This window comes from Ahaetulla prasina, chromosome 4 (genome assembly GCF_028640845.1).
Source record: "Ahaetulla prasina isolate Xishuangbanna chromosome 4, ASM2864084v1, whole genome shotgun sequence".
NCBI lineage: Eukaryota > Metazoa > Chordata > Lepidosauria > Squamata > Colubridae > Ahaetulla > Ahaetulla prasina.
Genome location: NC_080542.1, coordinates 21172226 through 21194208, shown reverse-complemented (window position 1 = coordinate 21194208; position 21983 = coordinate 21172226). Strand labels below are relative to the sequence as shown.

At 40.9% G+C, this 21983-nt stretch overlaps 1 protein-coding gene across 2 annotated transcripts; it reads left to right on the top strand.

The window, feature by feature from the left end:
* The first annotated feature begins 1257 nt into the window (after positions 1–1257).
* INO80E (INO80 complex subunit E) lies at positions 1258–21946 on the top strand. 2 transcript variants are annotated; one of them, XM_058182095.1, is made up of 7 exons: positions 1258–1399; positions 4388–4458; positions 11699–11751; positions 15224–15299; positions 16367–16484; positions 20340–20468; positions 21600–21946. In XM_058182095.1, exons 1-7 carry the CDS (start codon positions 1310–1312, stop codon positions 21801–21803), a joined length of 741 nt encoding a protein of 246 aa, XP_058038078.1. In that variant the 5' UTR covers positions 1258–1309; the 3' UTR covers positions 21804–21946. The 2 variants fall into 2 exon arrangements, with proteins under 2 accessions (XP_058038078.1, XP_058038079.1); XM_058182096.1 differs by lacking the exon at positions 20340–20468.
* Positions 21947–21983: the final 37 nt, after the last annotated feature.

Sequence of the window (21983 nt, the reverse complement as noted above, 5' to 3'; positions counted from 1 at the left end):
CACAGGGGCCCCCCAAGGCTGTGTGCTCTCCCCACTTCTCTTCTCTCTGTATACCAATGACTGCATCTCCAATGATCCATCTGTTAAGCTACTGAAGTTTGCAGATGACACAACAGTGATTGGTCTCATTCGAGACAATGACGAATCCGCATATAGATGAGAGGTTGAACGACTAGCCTTGTGGTGCAACCAAAACAATCTGGAACTGAACACACTCAAAACTGTAGAAATGGTGCTAGACTTTAGGAGAAACCCTTCTATACTTCCACCTCTCACAATACTAGACAACACAATATCAACAGTAGAAACCTTTAAATTTCTAGGTTCTATCATATCGCAAGATCTAAAATGGACAGCTAACATCAAAAACATCATCAAAAAAGGACAACAAATGTTCTTTCTGCGCCAACACAGTAAGCTCAAACTGCCCAAGGAGCTGCTGATTCAGTTCTACAGAGGAATTATTGACTCTGTCATTTGCATCTCTGTAACTGTCTGGTTTTGTTCTGCAACCCAACAAGAAAGACACAGACTTCAGAGGATAATTAGAACTGCAGAAAAAATAATTGCTACCAACCTGCCTTCCATTGAGGACCTGTATACTGCACAAATCAAGAAGAGGGCCATGAAAATATTTACAGATCCCTCACATCCAGGACATAAACTGTTTCAACTCTTACCCTCAAAACGACGCTATAGAGCACTGCACAACAGAACAACTAGACATAAGAACAGTTTTTTCCCCGAAGGCCATCACTCTGCTAAACAACTAATTCCCTCAACACTATTTACTAAATCTGCACTACTATTAGTCTTCTCATAGTTCCCATCACCAATCTCTTTCCACTTATGACTGTATGACTGTAACTTTGTTGCTGGCAATCCTTATGATTTATATTGATATATTGACCATCAATTGTGTTGTAAATGTTGTACCTTGATGAAGGTATCTTTTTTTTAATGTACACTGAGAGCATATGCACCAAGACAAATTCCTTGTGTGTCCAATTTCACTTGGCCAATAAAAAATTCTATTCTATTCTATTCTATTCTATTCTATTCTATTCTATTCTATTCTATTCTATTCTATTCTATTCTATTCTATTCTAGGATAAAAAATAAAGCAGGAACGCTAAACATGCAGAAAAATGTCACTGCGACTCCTTAGTTCTTTTCCTCACAGGGCATGCTGGAAGATGTAGTTCTGAGCTCTCCACGTGCCCGCTTTCCAAAGCATGCCGGGAAATGTAGTTTTCCCACTCCAGCTTTGAACCGAGGTTCCTGTTCCACGTTACTTCTCCAGCTGGGCATGAACGGAGCAGGAGAGCCCGATCCGGGGGGTGGAGGCTACAAAAGACGTTATAGAGCCTTAAAGAGGAGGCTCAAATTCCTGATTTATGTAAGCGGCCGGGAATTTCGGGGGTAGAAGGGAATTGGTGCTGGTAGATCGAAAGGGGGTGGGTTGAAGGAGCAAAAATTTTAGGAAGATCTGGACATGGGGTGTGGGTGGGTGAGGATAATAAGGGGAGTTTTACCAGAAAGAATAAATGGTAAAAATCATATTGACCGCATGCCTCCCAAACATTTAAAGAGATTCTGACTTTTGGGGAGGAACAGAACACGTGTGGATATTGAATAAATTTAGGGGTGATGACAGGTGAGATGAGGGTGATCAGAGAGACAAGAGCTTCCATGTGAATGTTATAAAAGGATTATTGCAGAGAGGGCTGTAAAGTGGTATATAAGTCTAAGCATTATTGTTATTATTTTGCCCATGTGGCCCATAAGAAGGCATGTTACATGTTTAACTGTGAATATATATATATTGGTGTTTCTCAACCTTGAAAACTTAATGAGGGGATTTCAATTTCCAGAAGTCACATGGCTCCAGAAGCTCAGGTTCAAACTGACCTAGGTTGTTTTGTTGGGAGCAGCTCAGAAATAATTTGTCCTTGCCTTATTACAGGATGTGTTTGGAGTTGTCTGTCTCCAGACAGCCTTGGTGGTCCTCCATTCAGCAATTAGTCAGATCCAACTAATTTTAGTTTTTACAGGTCAGCGTGTAATATACACATCTACAATTTGTGACTGACTACTTTGCTGACCATACTGGTAAAACTATTACTGTTTGTTCAAGTGTCACATGTTAGGGGAACCCAGCAATTGTATTTTATTCACATCTTAAAAGTTCCTAAGGTTGAGAGACACTGAGCTAACAGGCTACAGAATTTGAGGAGACTGCAAAAAAGAGGCTTAGTCCCAGAGGATGCCCGTTTGGGCCCAGACCCTGCTTTCCAAACCACAATGACTGGATTCACATGATATGATAAGGCAACATTAAGCAAACAGTCCAGAAGAGCCTTGTCTATCAAATTCGCAGTATAAAAGGGACGATACTAATCTGCCTTGCAGGTTGCAGGGATTATCTGCTCCCCCCAAGACCCCCAAGATTTGGGGAGAATTTATCTCCATTTAATACAGCCAATTAGTACTGCCACACTAAAGAGCTATTTTCTTAAAGCAGCAATTCTGCCTATAGAGGAATAATTCACAAAACAATACAGTACTGTGAAAGATAACACAAATAATCATACTGATGATGCAATTTATGAGTGGTTGCTTAGTGACGGGTTGTCACATGAGAGTATGTTGGGGACTTGGCAATTAGCAGCACCCATGGTCATATGACCATGTTTTATTATATTTTTGCCTGACCGACATTTACTTCCAGTTTTTGGCAAAAAGTGGCCCATAATGAACAATGGATTTGCTTAATGACTGCTGCAAAAAAAGTTACAAAAACAGGCTAGTCACCTGGGTGACCTGCACTACGATTCACAATCATAGTGGGCAGGCTCCATTATTGTCATAAGTGGAGGACTACCAATAATGAACAAGGGAGCCAATTCAGGCAGGGATGCAAAATCTGATCAAGAACTGAAACTTAAACAATTAGCAATTGGCTGCTACTTGATGGCTCCGAAAAGCTGCAATTTTTCCTGTGCCTGTTTTCATGATTTTTATGGGTGGGGGGAGGATCAACCCCCAAAGAAGAAGAATGAACCAGGGGTGGCAACTGTCTGGAGTGATGCCTGGCATTCATTTAATCTTTCTAGATCCTAAAGACTCTGTGGACAAGTGAAATAAAACATATTGGAATGCTAATTGTATAGGTAATCCCCAACTTACAGCAGTTCAATTAGTGACTGTTCAAAGTTACAACAGTACAGAAAAAAGGGACTTATGACCGTTTTTCACACTTACGACCTCTGTAGTATTCCTGTGATCGTGTAATCAAAATTCAGATGCATGGCAACTGGTTCGGACTTATGACTGTTGCTGTGTCCCAAGGTCATGGGATCCCCATATGCGACCTTCTGACAAGGAAAGTCAAATGAGGAAGCCAAATTCACTTAAGAGCCATGTTACTAACTGATCAACTGCAGTGATTCACTTAACCACGGTGGCAAGAAAGGTCGTAAAATGGGGCAAAACTCACTTAACAGAAATTTTGGGCTCGATTGTGGTTGTAAGTCGAGGACTACCTGTATGTTAAACATTTATTGATCCCCATTACTTGATATGTTGGAAGTAAATGGAATTTTCTCCTACAAGCTACTATCCACTTTGTGACCCAGTGAGTTGCTTCTTTTGCAATTAAAGCAGCAAGGTTGAAAGGAGTACAGGTAGTCCTCGACTCACAACCACAACTGAGCCCAAAAAGTCTGTTGCTAAGCAACACAGTTGTTAAATGTGTTTTTCCTGTTTTACATCCTTCCTTGGCACAGTTGTTAAGTGAATCTATGCAGTTATATTGCCATAGTAACAAGGCTGTTAAGTGAATCTGGCTTCTCCATTGACTATGCTTGTCAGAACATCACAAAAGGTGATCACATGACCCTGGGACGCTGCAACCATCATAAATATGAGCCAGTTGCCAAGTGTCTGAATTTTGATCATGTGACCGTGGGGATGCTGCAACGGTCATATGCATGAAACACAGTCATCGGTCACTTTTTTCCAGTGCTGTTTTAACTTTTAATGGTCACTAAATGATTGAAAGTTGAGGACTACCTGTAGTAGATTCTTCCTGACATGAATAATTATGTCGTGCTTCTATTTCCTAGGAGTCTGACATGTTAAAAGTCCCTATTCTATTTATTTAACCATTTTAAAGTGTTATGTTACAAAGATTCAAAGATTTTAATGGTATTGTTTAGATTTTAGATTTAAATTTTAATGCTTGTAACATGTTCAGATTTTAATAATGTCTCATTTTAAAATACCTACATATTGTTATTACTCTTAGAGTATTTAAAATGATCTGGAGATTTATTTAATAAACTATTTCCTTACTTACACTTAGCCTTTTTAAATAAATTCTCAGGAGCAAGAATGTTTCCAAGAAGAACTGAGAAAAGCACAAAGAAAACTCTTGAAGGTTTCGCGGGATAAAAGGTAAGCTGATCTGATGAGGAAGGATAGGGGATATCTGAAATGTGGCAAACCAGATTGCCAAGAGTTCACTCAGAATCAGAATGTGGAGGCAGGAAGACAGAATTATCACCCTTTCTCACTTGAATCTGGAGTCTTTGATGGCTGTGTGGCAGACAGAAATCTAACTGGTCATTTTATTTTATCCAAACGTTTTTATCTTTTGGAATGTTTGCCCTTAAAATTGGCAGTTTAATATTTTAAATTAGAGGTTGAAATTGTTGGTTCAGTACAGGGGTGTCCAAACTGGACAACTCCAAGACCCATGGACTTCAACTCCCAGAATTCTCCTGCCAGCAACAAGTTTTAAAGTTGCCAAGATTGGATACCCCTGGAGGCAACGAAACGGTTGCTCACCCCGATAGCTCCGGGGTGAGTGCCGAAATCCCCCCCGAAATGGGGGTCCGTTGCGGACCATAGCTGCCTTGTAGTGGCAGCGAAGAATGGGGGAGCTGCCAGAGCGACCAGGGAGGCAGCAAACTCCCTGTAGTCCCGGTCTCCCCCCCCCCCCCCCCGACCCATCGGGAAGGAATGGCAGCTGCCATCAGCTGCTACAAAGTCAGAGACAGCCACAAGAATCGGGCAGGAAGAAGAAGCATTCTCACAGAACAGAATGTTGAAGTCGGTTGAATTGTCATCAGCTCACAGAGAAATAATGCTTTTAAAACATGCACAAGCATTGAAGAAATTTGGAACCAGCGGCTAAATTTAATGGAAATTGAAAACGGAAGGAAATAAATTAAAGGATACCCTAAATTCTGAAGGAGAGGGTTTGGAATGGAAGTCTAGAGCCCTAATTAATGGAAAGAATCAATTTAAATAATACCTAAACTTTGAAAAGAGAGGGCTTGGAACGGAAGTTAAGAGCCCTAATTAAACAAGAAAGGAAAATAAACACCCTTTAATTAAGCATGCTTTCAGAGCCCTGGAAGTTTTGATGGACTATTTAAGATAAAAAAGAAATAAGAAAAAGAAGTTAAAGGGAATCCTATTTTGACTTTAATGGAATACCTCAAATCCCTCTATCCCTCTGAAATTTGGGACTAGAGGAAAGTTAAAGAAACTATTAAAATGGGATAAGATTTGGAAAAAGGAAAACAAGTGGAGACAAAGGGAAAGCGTGGTTTATCTTTACAGAAATAAAATGGACACTGTGTTAATTGCGACTGTAATTCAAAAGATACTTAATAGAAGAAAAATGAAAGTAAGAAATTGTTTTTGAGATTTTAAGATAATTTCAGTGTGATTTTGAGATGCATTTAAGAAAAGATTCTGGACTAGAAAATTGATTTTTATGATTTAAAATACTTAAGAATAAGAAGAAACTTAATGTCACCTAAAATGGCTACTTAGTTATTTGTGGTCTGCATCTGTATTAAAGTGACATTTAGAGGCAGAGGAAGAAATGTAAGAGTCGAATAGCTTTTGTTTTAGGACTATTCCCATGAAGATTGATACATTGTTGTGATCGCATGACAGCTTTAAGAAAGGATTTTGGATGGCTGTCTTTAGATTGAAGAACTAAGCAGAGAACTTTATCATCTAAACAAGAATACAAGTGATAACAATGGAATAACAAGACTTTGGACAAGAAAGTTGGTTTCTATGATTTAAAATTTTTAAGAATATTGTTACTTATGATCTGCAACTGCATTAAACAGTGATTTCTAGAGGCAGAGGAAGAATGCAAGAATCGAATAGTCTTTGTGATTTCAGGACTATTCCTATGAAAATGGATAGGTTTATTTATTTATTTTATTTATTTATTGAATTTGTATACCGCCCTTCTCCCAAAGGACTCAGGGCGGTTCACAGCCAAGTAAAATAGACAATATATAAATACAATTAAAATGCAGCTAAAAAACTTATTAAAATTGGCCACGATTAAAATTTAGAGCTAAAACCCGTTTAAAAAACCCATAAATTTAAAAACTAACCCAGGCCAGCGCAGATGAATAAGTAGGTTTTAAGCTCGCGGCGAAAGGTTCGGAGGTCCGGAAGTTGGCGAAGTCCTGGGGGGAGTTCGTTCCAGAGGGCGGGAGCCCCCACAGAGAAGGCCCTTCCCCTGGGCGTCGCCAGACGACACTGTCGCGCCGACGGCACCCTGAGGAGTCCCTCTCTGTGAGAGCGCACGGGTCGGTGAGAGGTATTCGGTAGCAGCAGGCGGTCCCGTAAGTAACCCGGCCCTATGCCATGGAGCGCTTTAAAGACGTTCACCAAGACCTTGAAGCGCACCCGGAAGGCCACAGGCAGGTTGGTGTGATCACATGACCACTTCAAGAAAGGATCCTGAATGGCTGCTCTCAGATCTATTTTAAGGAATTTAACAGAAAATTGTATGTTTATGCAAGAATACAAGTGACAATTATAGAATAACTATTAATGATGTTTTGGGGAATGAGGGAAAGACTACAGATTAAAATGGGGAAAGAGGGAAATGAGTGTTAAAGAATTTATATCAAGGAATAGGCTATTTTTTTCCTTTTTTTAAAGAATATATAAGGGATTTAAAATGATTAGTGATAAAACTTCCACGGGAATAATCGAATATAATAAGAAACAAGAAGTACCTACCTCTTTTAATTCTAAGCTTTTTTTTTAAAATTGAGAATTGATGATATGGAAATTTTTTAAGCATATGTCATTTAGAGGCAGAGGACGTTGATAAGAGGGAATAGTCTTTGTAATTTCAGGACTAATCCTAAGTAAAATGGAAATGTCTATGTAATTGCAGGGCAGCTTTAAGAAAGGGTTTTTAGATCGTCTGACCTCTGATTAAAAGCAATACAGAAATATGTTTAAATTTGTGAAATTTAAGAAGTTAACAGAAGAATTATTAATGATGTTTTGGGGAATTAAATATGGGGACTAGACTTCACATAAACATTAGCGGGATGGAATACAATTTTTTTTTTTTTTTTTTTTTTTATTCAAAAAGTTTTTATTAGTCAAAAAAGGTTTATACAAATACATATCAGGTATGGTAAATTTTCATTTTTCTTATCTAAAATAAGAATTTTACTCAAATTTTTTAACACATACAACAGCCATAAGGCAAGCAGGTGACACGAAGTAGCTAAGTTTGCAAATTTTAAATACGTAATAAAGAAGAGTCAAGAATAAACAGAATATCGTACAAAAGAGAATAAGGAAAACCAACACAATCCCAAATATCTTTATCACTTCCTAGTTTTGGATCTCAGAACTCTGGGTTCAGCCTGACCCAACTCCAGGGCCGCAACAGCGGCAGCCGCTTCAGCCCCATGATCTATAACCTCCCCTTCTTCAATTCCTGGGTCATCTGATTCCAGGAAGGCTTTGTGTTCCTCCACATAGGCCGTAGCCTCCGCAATTGTACTGATTTTTTTCGTAATGCCCTCCCGCGAAATCATCAATCCCTCTGGCATCAGCCATCTGAAGCCCACTCCTTCTGGTACAATTTGCTTGACAAAAAATAATATTTCTTTCTTTTTTCACGTACCTGTCTGGGAATCTGCCTCAGAATGGCTATCTCCCTGCCCCTGTAAATCAGTGCCCCACTCCTATGTTTTCTAAGAATTTCATCTCTCGTCTCTCTTCTCACAAATTTGACATGAACCTCTCTGGGAACTGCATGCGTGCGTGCATATTGCGAATTAACTCTATAAACTCGATCCACATCCCAATTCATGAAATCAACACCTCTCCCAAGAAATTCTCCCAACAATTTAGTCACAACATCTCTCAAGTCTTCTTGGTCCACTTCTTCCAAATTTTGAAACCTAAGGAAATAAGACATTTTATCCATCTGTAGTCCAAGCACAGCATTGCCTGTCGTCTCCTCTCTTTTCTGCACTGCCCGCATCTCACCCTCCAAACCTTCCACTTTCTGCTTGTTTTCTGCTGAAACTTGTTGAGTATCCTTTAAATCCTTTTGGATAGTCACAATTTCTGCTCTTATTTCATCCAATTTCTTGTCCATATTAGATAACTTTTCCAAAATTCTCCATCTCTCCAGCAGTTGGTCTCTGACCTTTGCCATTAAGGAAAAAAAATACAAAATCCTCAGGCAGGCACAGTATCCTTGTAATTTCCTCCGGATCCACCAGGGGCACTCACAGGAGCAACGAGTCCAGAGTACAGTTAGTCAACCAGGAAGTCAAGGGAAGTGATGTCATCAAAATTCTCATAGTGAAGGCGGAAGCTGGACGCCACCACTGTTCCCCAGAAGGAGGGGCCTCAAACCTTCCCTCCTAAATTTCTCCATCACCTCTTCTCTCCAGAGCTCCACAAAACCGTAATCTTCTTATTTTAAGTTCTCCTCTCTCCAGAATAACTCGTGCTCCTTCCAACCGCAGGGGAGAAAACCCCCGCACCGGAGCACTCCACCACGCCACCGATATTCCCTTCCCTTCTCCTCCTCAATTCTTCTCCGTGCCCTGTTCACCACCAGGCTGCTGCAGTTATAAATCCAATGCCCCGGTGTCACCGGGCACAGCGGCCCAGGCGACGACCAAAATAATGGCCGCGGCCTGAGGCCTCCGAACCCCGCCGAGCCTAGGACGCGCCAGCATCGGTCCCCACAGTCCTGTATGTCGGCTGGGAGACCCCTGGCGAGCCGTCCGTGCGGCAGGTGTCCTTTTCGGAACACCTGGCCCCTGAGGGCCTCGGCGGCGGCCGGATTCGGGCGCTGGAGGCAGGAGAAGCCTTCCAGACGTCCGTTGCCGCTGGATACCGGAAGTCGTCTCTGAAATACAATTTTTTATTAGATATGTGCAAATAACTATTAATTTTAAGAAGGAGAAGAAAATACATTGTATAGAATACGATGGGAAATGAAATTTGAAATACGCTTAAGAATGTACCTGACTGATAATCTGTTCACAATGATTTTTTTTTACTATTATGTTTATAAAAAATAAAAAACTTTTTGTGCAAAAAAGAAGAAGATTGGACACCCCTGGTGTAGTAGTTAAACCCACCAGATTAGAAATGGGAAGGATGGGAGTTCTAGTCCAGCTTTACAGTGCAAAGCTATCTGGGTAGCCAGTCATTCAGATGACAGTTACAAACCACTTCTGAAAGATGCTGCCAAAAATCCCTTGCCTGGAGTGGTCCAGGTGGCTAGCAGGAGTCAAAACAGGCTTAAAAAGTAAAGGTAAAGGTTCCCCCTCGCACATATGTGCTAATTGTTCCCGACTCTAAGAGGCGGTGCTCATCTCCATTTCTAGGCCAGCCCTGTCCGAAGACATCATGTCATGTGGCTGGCATGACTAAATGCCAAAGGCGCACGGAACACTGTTACCTTCCCACCAAAGGTGGTCCCTATTTTTTGACTTGCATTTTTTACATGCTTTTGAACTGCTAGGTTGGCAGAACCTGGGACAAGTAACGGGAGCTCACCCTATTACAGGATAATAGAGATTCGAACTGCTGAACTGACAACTTTTCGACCGACAAGCTCAGCATCTTAGCCACTGAGCCACCACATCCCTATATAAAACAGGCTTACAGAGACTAAAAAAACGAAGTAAGAACATCTCAGTTGTAGGGACAACATCTCTTTGAGATATATGTGGCCACTTAGTCTGGGCTTGGAAACAAAGTATGATTAAATCTTGTTAATATTTGCAGCGTAGATTATAATGTCTTAGTAGCAAGCAAAGGGCCTGGGGCCAGATTGATCCATTACAGTATTACTGGACAGAGGTCAACTACTTCCTCTGTTGAGAAGTGAATGGTTCTCAGACTGTTGCGATGCCTGGATGGGGGTAAAAGTGGATTTGAACCTTGGATCTGCCATATAGAGCAGGGGTCCCCAACCCCTGGTCTATGGATTGGCACTGGGCCATGGCATGTCAGAAACTGGGCCACACAAACCAGTGAAGCCCCATCTGTGGGATGCAGGCAGCACTTGAAAACACTTCCCCTCCGATCCACGGAAAAACTTCTTGGAACCAGACCCTGATACTCAGAAGGTTGGGGGGTGCTGATATAGAGGGTATAACTTAAAATTTACAGATTGCAGTTGCTGGTTTTCTTCACATTAATGGCTTTGCTAGTGCAGGTAATCCTCGACTTTTAACCATTTGTTTAACGACTGTCAAATAGCACTGAAATAGTGATTGACAGCTGGCCTTCGCACTTATGACTAATGCAGCATCCCTACGATTACATTATCAAAATGTAGCTGCTTGGCAACCGGCAGGTGTTTATGATGGCTGCAGCATCCCTAGGTCAAGTGACCATCATTTGTGACCTTCTCAGCCTGCTTCTGACCAGCAAAGTCAGCAGAGAAAGTGGTGATTTCCCTTCAACCACCTTACAATTCATTTCACAGGTGCAATGATTTGCTTAACAACTGTGGTAAAATCGTTGCAAAATCAGTCATGAATCATTTAACAACGGCCTTGTTTGCAATGGAAATTCTGGACCCAGTTTGGGTTGTAAATCAAGAATTACCTGCATCTGTCAAAAACCTCTCTTTATCAAGAGGTGGGAAGCTGCCAATCTATAAGCCACTAGAGGTAGTCCTCGACTTATGACCACAAATTGAGCCCAACATTTTTGTTGTTAAGCAAGGCACTTGTTAAGTGAGCTTTGCCCCATTTTACGACCTTTCTTGCCTCAGTTGTTAAGTGAATCGCTGCAGTTGATAAGTTAGTAACTCGGATTTTAAGTGAATCTGGCTTCCCTGTTGACTTTGCTTGTCAGAAGGTCGCAAAAGAGAATCACGTGAGCCCAGGATGCTGCAATGTTCATAGATATAAAGCAGGGGTCTCCAACCTTGGCAACTTTAAGCCTGGAGGACTTCAACTCCCAGAATTCCCCAGCCAGCTTTGCTGGGAGTTGAAGTCCTCCAGGCTTAAAGTTGCCAAGGTTGGAGACCCCTGATATAAAGCAATTGCCGAGCATCTGAATTTTGATCATGTGACCATGGGGATGCTGCAATGGTTGTAAGTATGAAAAATGGTCCAAAATGTCTCATTTTTCAGTGCCATTGTAACTTTGAATAGTCACTAAACAAATTGTGGTAAATTGAGGACTATATGTGCAAAGATGTTTCTCTTGCCAAGGAATAATTGCAGCCCGATCCTGGAATAGAGGATGGCCCAGGAAAACGGCAAGTCTTTGGAGCCAACTTAAGGCCTCGGTCTCTTCCTAACATCAGGCCCTAACATCAGGTCTGAGCCATTGCTTTTTCCTACCTGTTTCCTCTTTCTAGTTTCCTGCTTGATCGCCTGCTCCAGTATGAAAATGTGGATGAAGACTCCTCAGGTAAAGTGAGGCTCACAACCTCCATTTGATGGTGCCCACTTTCTTTATAAAGGGGCTTAATAATATTAATTTAGCTGCTGTGAATATAACATCAAATATTCAGACTGGAAGGGAATAAAACAACGACATGGCAGGTTAAAGGATTTCTCATCAAATATATAAATCTTAACCGAATCTGACATCCTTCTAATCATTTGTAGTTTATCTTTTAAAGATAAAAGTGGCACATATTCCACAAAAGGTACCAAAGTACCTTTTATCTGCTGTTAAATATTATGGAATCAAACCAGGGCAAATCCACAGTGGTAGATTTTCTGATTCTGGCTGACGAGAATGGCCTTGGTTAATAGTTAGATATTGCAGAAAACATCCTTGAATATAGGTAGACCTCGGCTTACAACAACAATTGAGCTCAAAATTTCTTTTGCTAAGCGAGACAGTTGCTAAGTGAGTTTTGCCCTATTTTATGACTTTCTTGACGCAGTTGTTAATCATTGTAGTGCTTGACTTAGTAAGTGAATCTGGCTTCCCCATTGACTTTGCTTGTCAGAAGGTCACAAAAAGGTGATCATGTGATCCCAGGACACTGCAACCATCATAAATTTGAGACAGTTGCCAAGCATCCGAATTTCGATCCAACGGTCGTAAGTGAAAAGCTGTCATAAGTCACTCTTTTTAGTGTCATTACTTTGAACAGTCGCTGAATGAACTGTTGTAAGTTGAGGATTACTTGAGTAGTTATTATGAATGCTTGGCATTTAAAAATTGTCTCCAGGTGGACTAGAATCATTGTTCCAACAAGCACTTGTGTTTCTAAAAATTGTGCAAGTGTGTACAGGCAGTCCTCACTTAACAACATCAATTGTGATAAAAAACCTGGTCATTAAGTGACATAGCTGTAAATCAAAAATACCCATATGATTGTGCTGCTTAGTGATGGTAGTTTTAGCAGTCCTGGTTGCTGTCATAAAGTGAGGACCGCATAGGTCATTAAGCAAGGACCTCACGTGATGAGACTTCTTACCTCCTGCTGCCTTCCTCATCAACTTTGATTGTGAGAAGCTGCAGAGGAGGTTGCAAATCATGTGACTGGATGCCACAAAATTGTACTTGTGAATTGGCTACCAGGTGCCTGGATTGATCACAGGGACATGCAGTGGTTGTAAATATGAGGACCAGTCGTAACTACTTCTTGTTGTGCTTTTGTATATTTCGAATGGTTGTTGAACAAGTCGTCATTAAATGGCATATAAGCAAGCATACAAATCAGTATCCATTGTTGAGGTTTAATCCTGAGCCTTTCCCTAAACCAGTGGTTCTCAACCTTTATAGAGCTGCGACCCCTTTAATATAATTCCCCATGATGTGGCGACCCCTTTAATGCAATTCCCCACGATGTGGCGACCCCAACCATAAAATTATTTTCATTTTGAATTTATCGTGCCTGAAGTCGTATTGGCTAGCAATCTGAACTGCTTGCAATTGCCTTGAGGACGGAAGTATTAAAGCGGAGACTCCTCCCCTATTAAGTTTATTGTGCCTGAAGCCAGATTAGGCTAGCGATTGGGAGTGATTGCAGCTTGCTTGAGAGGGAGACATCAGAGCAAAGATTTCTCTCTTTTTTAATTCATTGCGCCTGAAGCTGAATTCGGCTAGCAATTTGAAGAGCCTGCAGCTGGCTTGTGGAGTCAATCATTGGAGCACGATTCTTCAACTCGCAAGTATACTTCCCATATTTCCGATGATCTTAGGCGACCCTTGGCAAATCGTCATTCGACCCCCAATGGGGTCCCGACCCACAGGTTGAGAACCACTGCCCTAAACTGATCCCTTCCCTACCGTATGGACTGCAACAGTGTTTCTCACCCTTACCAACTTTAAGAGGAAGGGACTGTAGTTCTGGGAGTTAAAGTCTCCTGCTCTTAAAGATAGAGAAACCCTGGACTACAGCTTCCAAAACTACTAGCCCTATTAACTAGGGAAAACTAAATTCTAGCCTAGGAGAGAACTTTGAAGCTGCTATCTCTCTTCATTCAGGAGGAAATTTATTTACCATATGTACAGATACATGAACATAGATTATGTTGTTAAATTTTCTGGCTTGTTTTCCTCTTCTTTGAGTTGGTGTGAGTGGTGCCCCTTTTCCAGTTCTCCTGCACATTAGCATCTTTTTATATTGGTGCTTGTAAAAATTAAAATTTAATTGCTATATTCCTTGAGGATCTGGGCTGCTGATTACTTGTTAATATTTGATTCCTCCAGGACATGTTATTCTTAAGCACTTTTATTTCTCTATTATATTTTATATTTGGCTGACATTGGCCTTTTATTTTAATATCCAATTGCCGGGGGAGTTTTTAGCTGCTCAGTGAAGCCTCCCTATTATACTAATTTATCTATATTTTTCTTGCTGCTCAGTCCCATTGGTGATTTTGACTAGATTGGATAAATGACCCATGACGTTCTTTATTTGAAATCTGTCTCTTTAAAGATGAATGGCTAGAAATTGAATGTTGATGTTGTTTTGGAGATGTCTTCATTTTGTTGGAAATGGGTCTGTTGCAGTATCTCTGATAACCTCAGTTAGGAGAGCAAGCTTGCTGGCAAAAAGTGAGATATAAATAAATTGGATGAGTGACTTCTTCCAAAACATACTTTGACTCTTCAGAATTATGCAAAATTAGAACTGTAACTAAATGCAGTTACAGGTATCCGAGAATTCAGCCAGTGTCATGGTATACTTAGGATGGTGTATAGTTCAGTAAACGTGGCTTATAGAAGTGTTTACTTCACAGGATAGTTTGCAGAGCCAAGCTGAGAAAAAATGGATTTCTATGCAAAGGGAGCTATATTTAGTGTCTGAAAAGGGAGTCAATGCAATATAATTGGTCCTCGACTTACAACTATTCATTTAGTGACCGTTCAAAAGTTACAATAGCAATGAAAAAGGTGACTTACAACCAACTAGTCCTTGCTCTTAAAACTGGCACAGCATTCCCTGTGGTCACCTGATCAAAATTTGGTTGCTTGGCATCTGACACATACAGCATGCTCAACAGTTGCAGCGTCCTGGGGTCCTGTGATCACCATTTATGAGCTTCCCAGATGGCATCCAGCAAACAAAGTCAATAGGGAAAGCCGGATTTGTTTAATGTCCTCATCATTCATTTAACAACAGCAGAGATTTCCTTAACCACTGTGACAAAAGTCATAAAATTGGGTGCAACTCATTTGCCTAACAATGGAACTTCTGGCTTCAATTGTTGTCGTAAATCGAGGACTACCTGTATTTTGACCTTGCAGCCAGAAAATTCGAGCGCTTCTCTCTCAGTCATGAAAATCGCTGGATGAGATCACCTAACAAACATCACCAGGAAATGATGCAAATGTACATGGCAGTGTTATGTGAAGTCTATAACGCTGGCAGAAGGAGGTGGAATGACTGTGTCTGATTTTATTTTTCCGGAATCAGATTCGGAAGCAACAGCCTCCTCCGACAACAGTGATGGAGAGATGCCGAAAGGGGCAGAGCCTCAGTCCCTCAAGAGGTGAGTATGTGGTGGGTTTCAGGATAGAGAGAATATGCAAAAATACAAGGTAATAAAGGACTACCTGAGGCTAACGGGGCTGTTCTCTTTAGCAGGGAAAAGAGATAGAATTCTTGGACATTTTCAACCCACGTCCACAGTGACTTTCATTAAATAATGTTCTAGTGGTGGGTGAAGGAGATGGTCTTGTGAGGCCAGACTAGGATCCTGGGAGTTGAAATCTGCCCATCTTCAAGTTGCCAAAGTTGAGAAAAACTGGGCTAGATAAGATTGTTGTCATATATACAGTGTGTGTATATATATATATATGTATGTATGTATGTATGTATGTATGTATGTATGTATGTATGTATGTATATATGTTTTCTGAGGTTTTCACGGGTGTTTGTATGTAGGTCTTTGGCCATTTGGGTTTTCTCCCGCGTAAAATTTTATGCGGGAGAAAACCCAAATGGCCAAAGACCTACATATATCGTAAAATTGGAAGTGTCTTGGCGACGTTTCGACGAAGTCTCATTCGTCATCTTCAGGCTTCAGCTTCATGCTTCTGGGACCAATGTGTGATTGCAGCTGTTTCTTCCTTTTTAACTGCTAGTGGGGGTTTGAACTGATTGGGTGGGAGCTTGGCTGTGCTCTGATTGGATGGGGGTTGTTTTGTGCTCTGATTGGATGGGTGTGTGTCCTGTTTGGGTGGGGGCTTGGTTGTGCTCAGATCTTACTCAATTTTACACGGGAGAAAACCCGAATAACCAAAGACCTACATATATATATATATATATATATATCCATATACTGTATATATATGTATACATATGTATGTGTGTGCGCACACACACACACACACTCTCATACATATGTAAAAATAAATATCATGGTCCATTTTGAAAACATCCGTGCAAAAAAGAGTCTTGAGAGTTCACAAGGTTAATACCATATGGAACAAAGCTGTGACTGAATCTAAATGTCTGTTCTGTTTCATGGGTCATTTCCATGTATTCAAGACAGGCTATTTCTATGGAGCACATTTTTGGCAGCTGTTCATCCATGACATCTCTTTCTACTCACAGAAAACACAGCCCCCAGCTTGGCAGTGCCTCATCACCATCCTCCTCAGGTCTTTCTCTGCAGCCAACATCTGGTTTTGGGCTTCCAGCTTCAGGGACATCATCGCCCTACTTAGCCTCAGTGAGTAATCCTGCCTCCATTTGGGAAATAAGGCTGAGTAGATAGTTATCCAAAATGGTCCCCATTGACTTTGCTTGTCAGAAGGTCACAAAAGGTGATCACATGACCCTGGGACACCGCAGCCATCATAAATACATGCCAATTTCCAGGTTTCTAGATTTTGACCACATGACCATGGGGGGGATGCTGCAACGGTCATAAATGTGAAATCCTGCCTCCATCTGGGTAATAAGGCTGAGTCGATAGTTGTCCAAAATGGACCCCGAAGCTGGGAAAAGACTTAACAGAGATGGATGGTTCCCCAGCCTGATTTCCTTCACATTTGTTGGGATCAGATCTCTTTTTGCTTTGACTCTGATGGTTTGAAATGTTGAAAGCTCTACTCTGTTACAGGTAGTCCACAACTTACAACCAAAATTGAGACCCAAATTTCCATTGCTAAGCGACACTAAATTTCTGTTGCTAAGTGAGATGGTTGTTAAATGAGTTTTGTCCCTTTTTACGACCTTTCTAGCCAAGAGCTGTTAAAGGAATCGTTGCAATTGTTAAGGTAGTAATAGTTGTTAAGTGAATCTGGCTTCTCCATTAACTTTGCTTGTCAGAAGGCTGCAAAATGTGATCGCATGACCTTGGGACACCAAAACTGTCATAAACACATGCCAGTTTCCAAGCTTCTAAATTTTGATCACATGACTATGGGGATGCTGCAAAGGTCGTAACTGTGAAAACAATAGTTAGTCACTTTTTTCAGTGCTGTTGTAACTTTGAATGGTAAGCCGAAGGCTACCTGTATAAGAAATCAACTCAGAAAACCTTGATTTTCAGTGACTTTAGACAAACTTCCAACCAAATTACCTCAGGAATAAGAGAGTATAGCCTGGAATCAGCAAGGAGAATTCTAAGCCATTATTTACTTCAATTTTCCTAAACTAAGATACCAAATTTGAAATAAAGGAGATTTTTGTGTGCGTACAATGCTCTCAGCATGGTTGTATTGGAGTGGAACTGTTGATTGCTGCTAAAAAAAACTAAACCCAAACACTACACACCTAATAGTCCTGGTCCATAATATATGTCCCCAAAGGGCACCTTAATATCAAAATTGAGTGAATGCTTGAGTTTGCCCAGTGTGCTTCCTTCCCTTAGCTATTTCATTAATTCATGTGTTGATTTGTACAAATCATTGAAATGGAAGAACTCCAACATGGATTGAGTTCACAAATAGCACTCTAAGCCAGAATCCCACTTCCCACAACCAAGATTAACATGTTTTACAACTGCGGGTGCTGGAACTCTATTAGTTCTACTTGTCCTGCTAACCCAACTAATATTTATATCACAAGGCTTTGGCTTCATCCCATTTTTTCCTCTTTAGCTTGGTTTCCATGTCACTTCCATTTCACCTTATTATTTCCAAGTGCTTAGCGCTGAACATAAGCATAAAAATTAGGCCTCCATTTATCTTAGTCAATGGTAATTGGATGCCTGGAAGAACATGGCACATGATTCTAATACGTTTGGATATAAACTGCTTTTTAAAAAAAAGCCTAAATGAAAAGCTGTAAATTTTTTCTGCATCCCTGGTTCCCTTCCCAAGCATTGGGAAGATTTAAATTTTGCATTTTTTTTGGACTGAGGGCATTTCATGTTTCTGCTGTCCCAGATTATCTGGAGGCTGCAGGGAGGCATCTAAGCTTAAATGGGGAGAATGACACAATGATGATTTTTCTCACACAAAAGACCTGAGATATGTTGCGGTGTTTCAATCATATTTTACCTGGTTTTTCAAATTTGGCAACCTTGTCATGCTGGCTGGGGAATTTTGGGAGTTGGAGTGCACACAATTTTTGCCACCTTGGGAATTCTAGGAATTGAAGTCCATACAACTTAAGTTGAAAAACACTGTTTTGCACTAAAGGGATGTCACAACTCTGCTACACCCAAGTATTCTGACAGGTTCTGGCGAACCGGTAGCGGAAATTTTGAGCAGTTCAGAGAACTGGTAAATGCCTCCTCTGGCTGGCCGCAGAGTGGGGTGGGAATGGAGATTTTGCAATATCCTTCCCCAGGAGTGGGGTGGGAATGGGGATTTTGCAGTATCCTTCTGCCACGCCCACCAAGCCATGCCCACAGAATCGGTAGTAAAAAAAATGGATTTCACCACTGCCAAGTATACTTAGAGCATAGTTGTTATATGATGTCCAGTTAGGCCCATGTAGTTCCTAAACTTCTTTAGAAAGAGTCCATATTAAATTTCTCAGAAACATTTTCCAAACTCCTTGCTGTGTCTCAAATGCAGTTCTTCCACTGTAGGCCAGCCTGAGTTAGATCAAGACCAATATTTGGCTGTATTTTTATACACACATATGATTTGCCCGTATATAGATTTTAGGAATAATTTTGTTTCATCCTGGCCCAAAGGAATAGATTAAAAAAAATGGAATTGTTTGGACTTTCTTTAACTCTCTGCACTTGATCAAATGTGTGCAACAAAGACTTTGATGGATTTACGATTTTAATATTTGGTTAGGCCTGGATCTCTTCCAAGGATCTATTTTGGATTAGCTCCTTCACCTTCCTTAACCAAATTAGAATCCTTAAATGTAGAAGGGCATTTAATCTCCCTGGTACAATTGAAAGTCCATCCTAAGTGGTCTTAGGTGAATACAAGGGCATTTCTTTTAAATTAAAAGTTTGCTCATGCACAGAAGGGGTCTTTTAAAACCATGAAATATATCCTCTTATATTCCCTATTTTATGCTGGTACATCTTGAGGCTGATAACCTCAAATCTCAGTAATTTTCCTGGTCAATCTGACTGGTTGTATTTACAGTTTTTAACTTTCAAATCCATATAATTCTGTTAAGTGTAGCTGATACGTCCAGTTAATTTTATGATCTGTTTTGACCCCTATTCATGTAGCCTGTTTTACATTGCTAAATTATATTATGTATTGGTCATTAGCTGAGATCCAGTCACTTCATCATCTTGGGTAGGGATTTGGAAGCCCTGGGTGGCCCACATAATATAAATCGGATGTAAACATGTAGAGAATGAATGTCTGACCAAGATGCTGGTGTTAATCTGTCTTGCGGGATATATTTGTGGATGTATAACTTCTCAGAAAAAAAAGATGATTCTGGAGAACTATTTCCACAAGTGGTTAAAAAGAGGGCGCTAAAGAACCCAAGCATTTGAAAGGATTTCCATACTGTTGAGGGGAAAAAATAATTAAGGAACCAGATTTGAGGTCTGTTTAGTATTTATTTATTTATTTTTTTCCAACTCTGGAACATCCTACATTAAAAAGAGAAAATATGATACTTAAAATTAGTATAATAATCTAAATAAAGAAAACTTTGAATAACTATATAAGGAATATAAAAATTAAAACACAGAAGGAATTTATAATACTTATGAGACATTATAGAGCATCTGAGGCCCAGAAAATAGTGGTATGAATAACTTATCATTGGCCGACAATAAATTGTCCATTGTACATGATCCATCAAAATTGTGACATATCAGTAAATGTTCATGAGTGTAAAGGAGGAAAAAAGATGGGTTACATCAGATTTTTGCAACTTGGCACTATCCAAATGTTATCATGCTCATCATCTTCACCAACACACATGTTGGCTGGTTGTGGAGAGAATGTTAACCATCTGAAGGGGCCCAATTGGACTGCCACTAGATTGGTGAAGACAATGACTTGGCATTCTCTAGCTTGATGTCCTCCAGATGTGTTCAGATCAGTTTTAATTCAACCCTCCCCAATTGGGGAGAATCACCTGCTCATCATTCATATTTTTTTTTATTCCATCTCTTCCCTCTCGCCATTCCTTTCCCACCCAGCTGAATTCACCCACTTATGCTCCCTTCCCCTCTGACTACTTGGCACTGGGGCCCGAACCTGTTCCCCCCCAGCCTGACAGCAACGCTACTCGCTCTGCCCGGCGACCAGCAAGGCCCCACACGCTAAAGGTACCTCAAGGAAGGTGGTGGGGGTGGATGGAGACAAGGGCTATACATATGCAGTCTTCCTTTAAGGGCATGCTGGATGTGGAATCTACAGCGTTGGATTAAATTCACAACTGCATTCACACTTGGGTGGGCGGGGGTGAGATGAATGTGCAAGGTCAGATGTGTTTCAGCTTACAAACACTGAAAAACTTTTTATTTGTTAGAGAAGTTGCCTTGATTGAAGGGTGAATAAGAGCTACGGTAAAAGAAATGAGATCCATCTATGCTTCAACTTCAAATTAACTTTGAACCCTGGTGCTGTCGTGGCTTGAGGCTTCTATGAAATGTTCTGTGAATAATACTGCACGCCTACAGCAGATATTCACTCATCCAAACTTGCTTTTGATTCTCGTGCTTTGGGCTATAGTCATAAAAAGTTTCTAGATGAAAGCAGAGCTGTTGCTGGGTTTCAGGAGTTTATAAGACGTTCAGCATTACGTTGTGAGAAAAGAATCTTATTGATTTATGGAATTTTTTACAGTGCCTTCCATCTTCATGACTGGGCTGAGAAATAGCAGGATACGTTTGTATAATATGGTATATTAAACCTGCATTAAGTGGCCCATAGAGTAAACTAAGGCAGGGAACTCAGGGCGAAGCCAGGAGCTGTAGAGGTGTTGCTAGTAGTAATATGGTCACTCAGATTACTGGGCGCACCACTGTTCTGCCTCTTAGGGAAGGTTTCTGGGGCATATGGCCCTGAGGCACCTATTTTACCCCTTAAGCCAATAGCTGTTGAAAAATGGTGGGAGAATTGTTGGCACTGCACATTCTTGGAGTGCTCTTGAGGGATATCTCATGTGGTTTGGGGGTTGTGAATGACTTAACCATATCTGGCTGGGGAATTCTGGGAGTTGAAGTCCACATGTCTTAAAAGTGCCAGATTTGGACTTTATGGCTTAAGCCATAAACCACACTTAACAAATGCCAGTGGTTGGATTTGGACAAAGAACCAAAGCATCATTATGGGTCAGGATGATGTGAAAAGCCAGATCTCCATGGGACCTTGAAAGAAAGTGAGGAGCAGGAGGGAAAAAAAGCCACAAGATCCGACATCCATCTCAGTTTTTTTCTCTTTCTTCTCGTCTGCAGCTCCCGCTGCCCCCAGCGTCACATTCAGACTGTTCTTCCGTCGTGGTGGGATTACCTTTTCCTTCACCCAGAGGGACTCCCAAGCTGCCACCCCCTACAATCCTCAGCACGGTGCCCCATCAGATGTTCAGTGATGCAGGAGAGGGAAGCGGCGAAGATCCCCTGGATGGTGACGATGAGCTGGTCATCGACATCCCTGAGTGACAACGGCAAAGCCGGCGCGTCATTTTAAAGGACACAGGCCTCTCGGTTGTGTGTGAGGGGGATGATGCCCCTCCATTTTATTTTTTTTATTTGTTTACAGACTTGGGGGGGGGGGAAACATGCAAAACAGTCAATAAAGGGGATTTTGTTTTTTGTATTAAAAGCATCCGGTTGCGATTT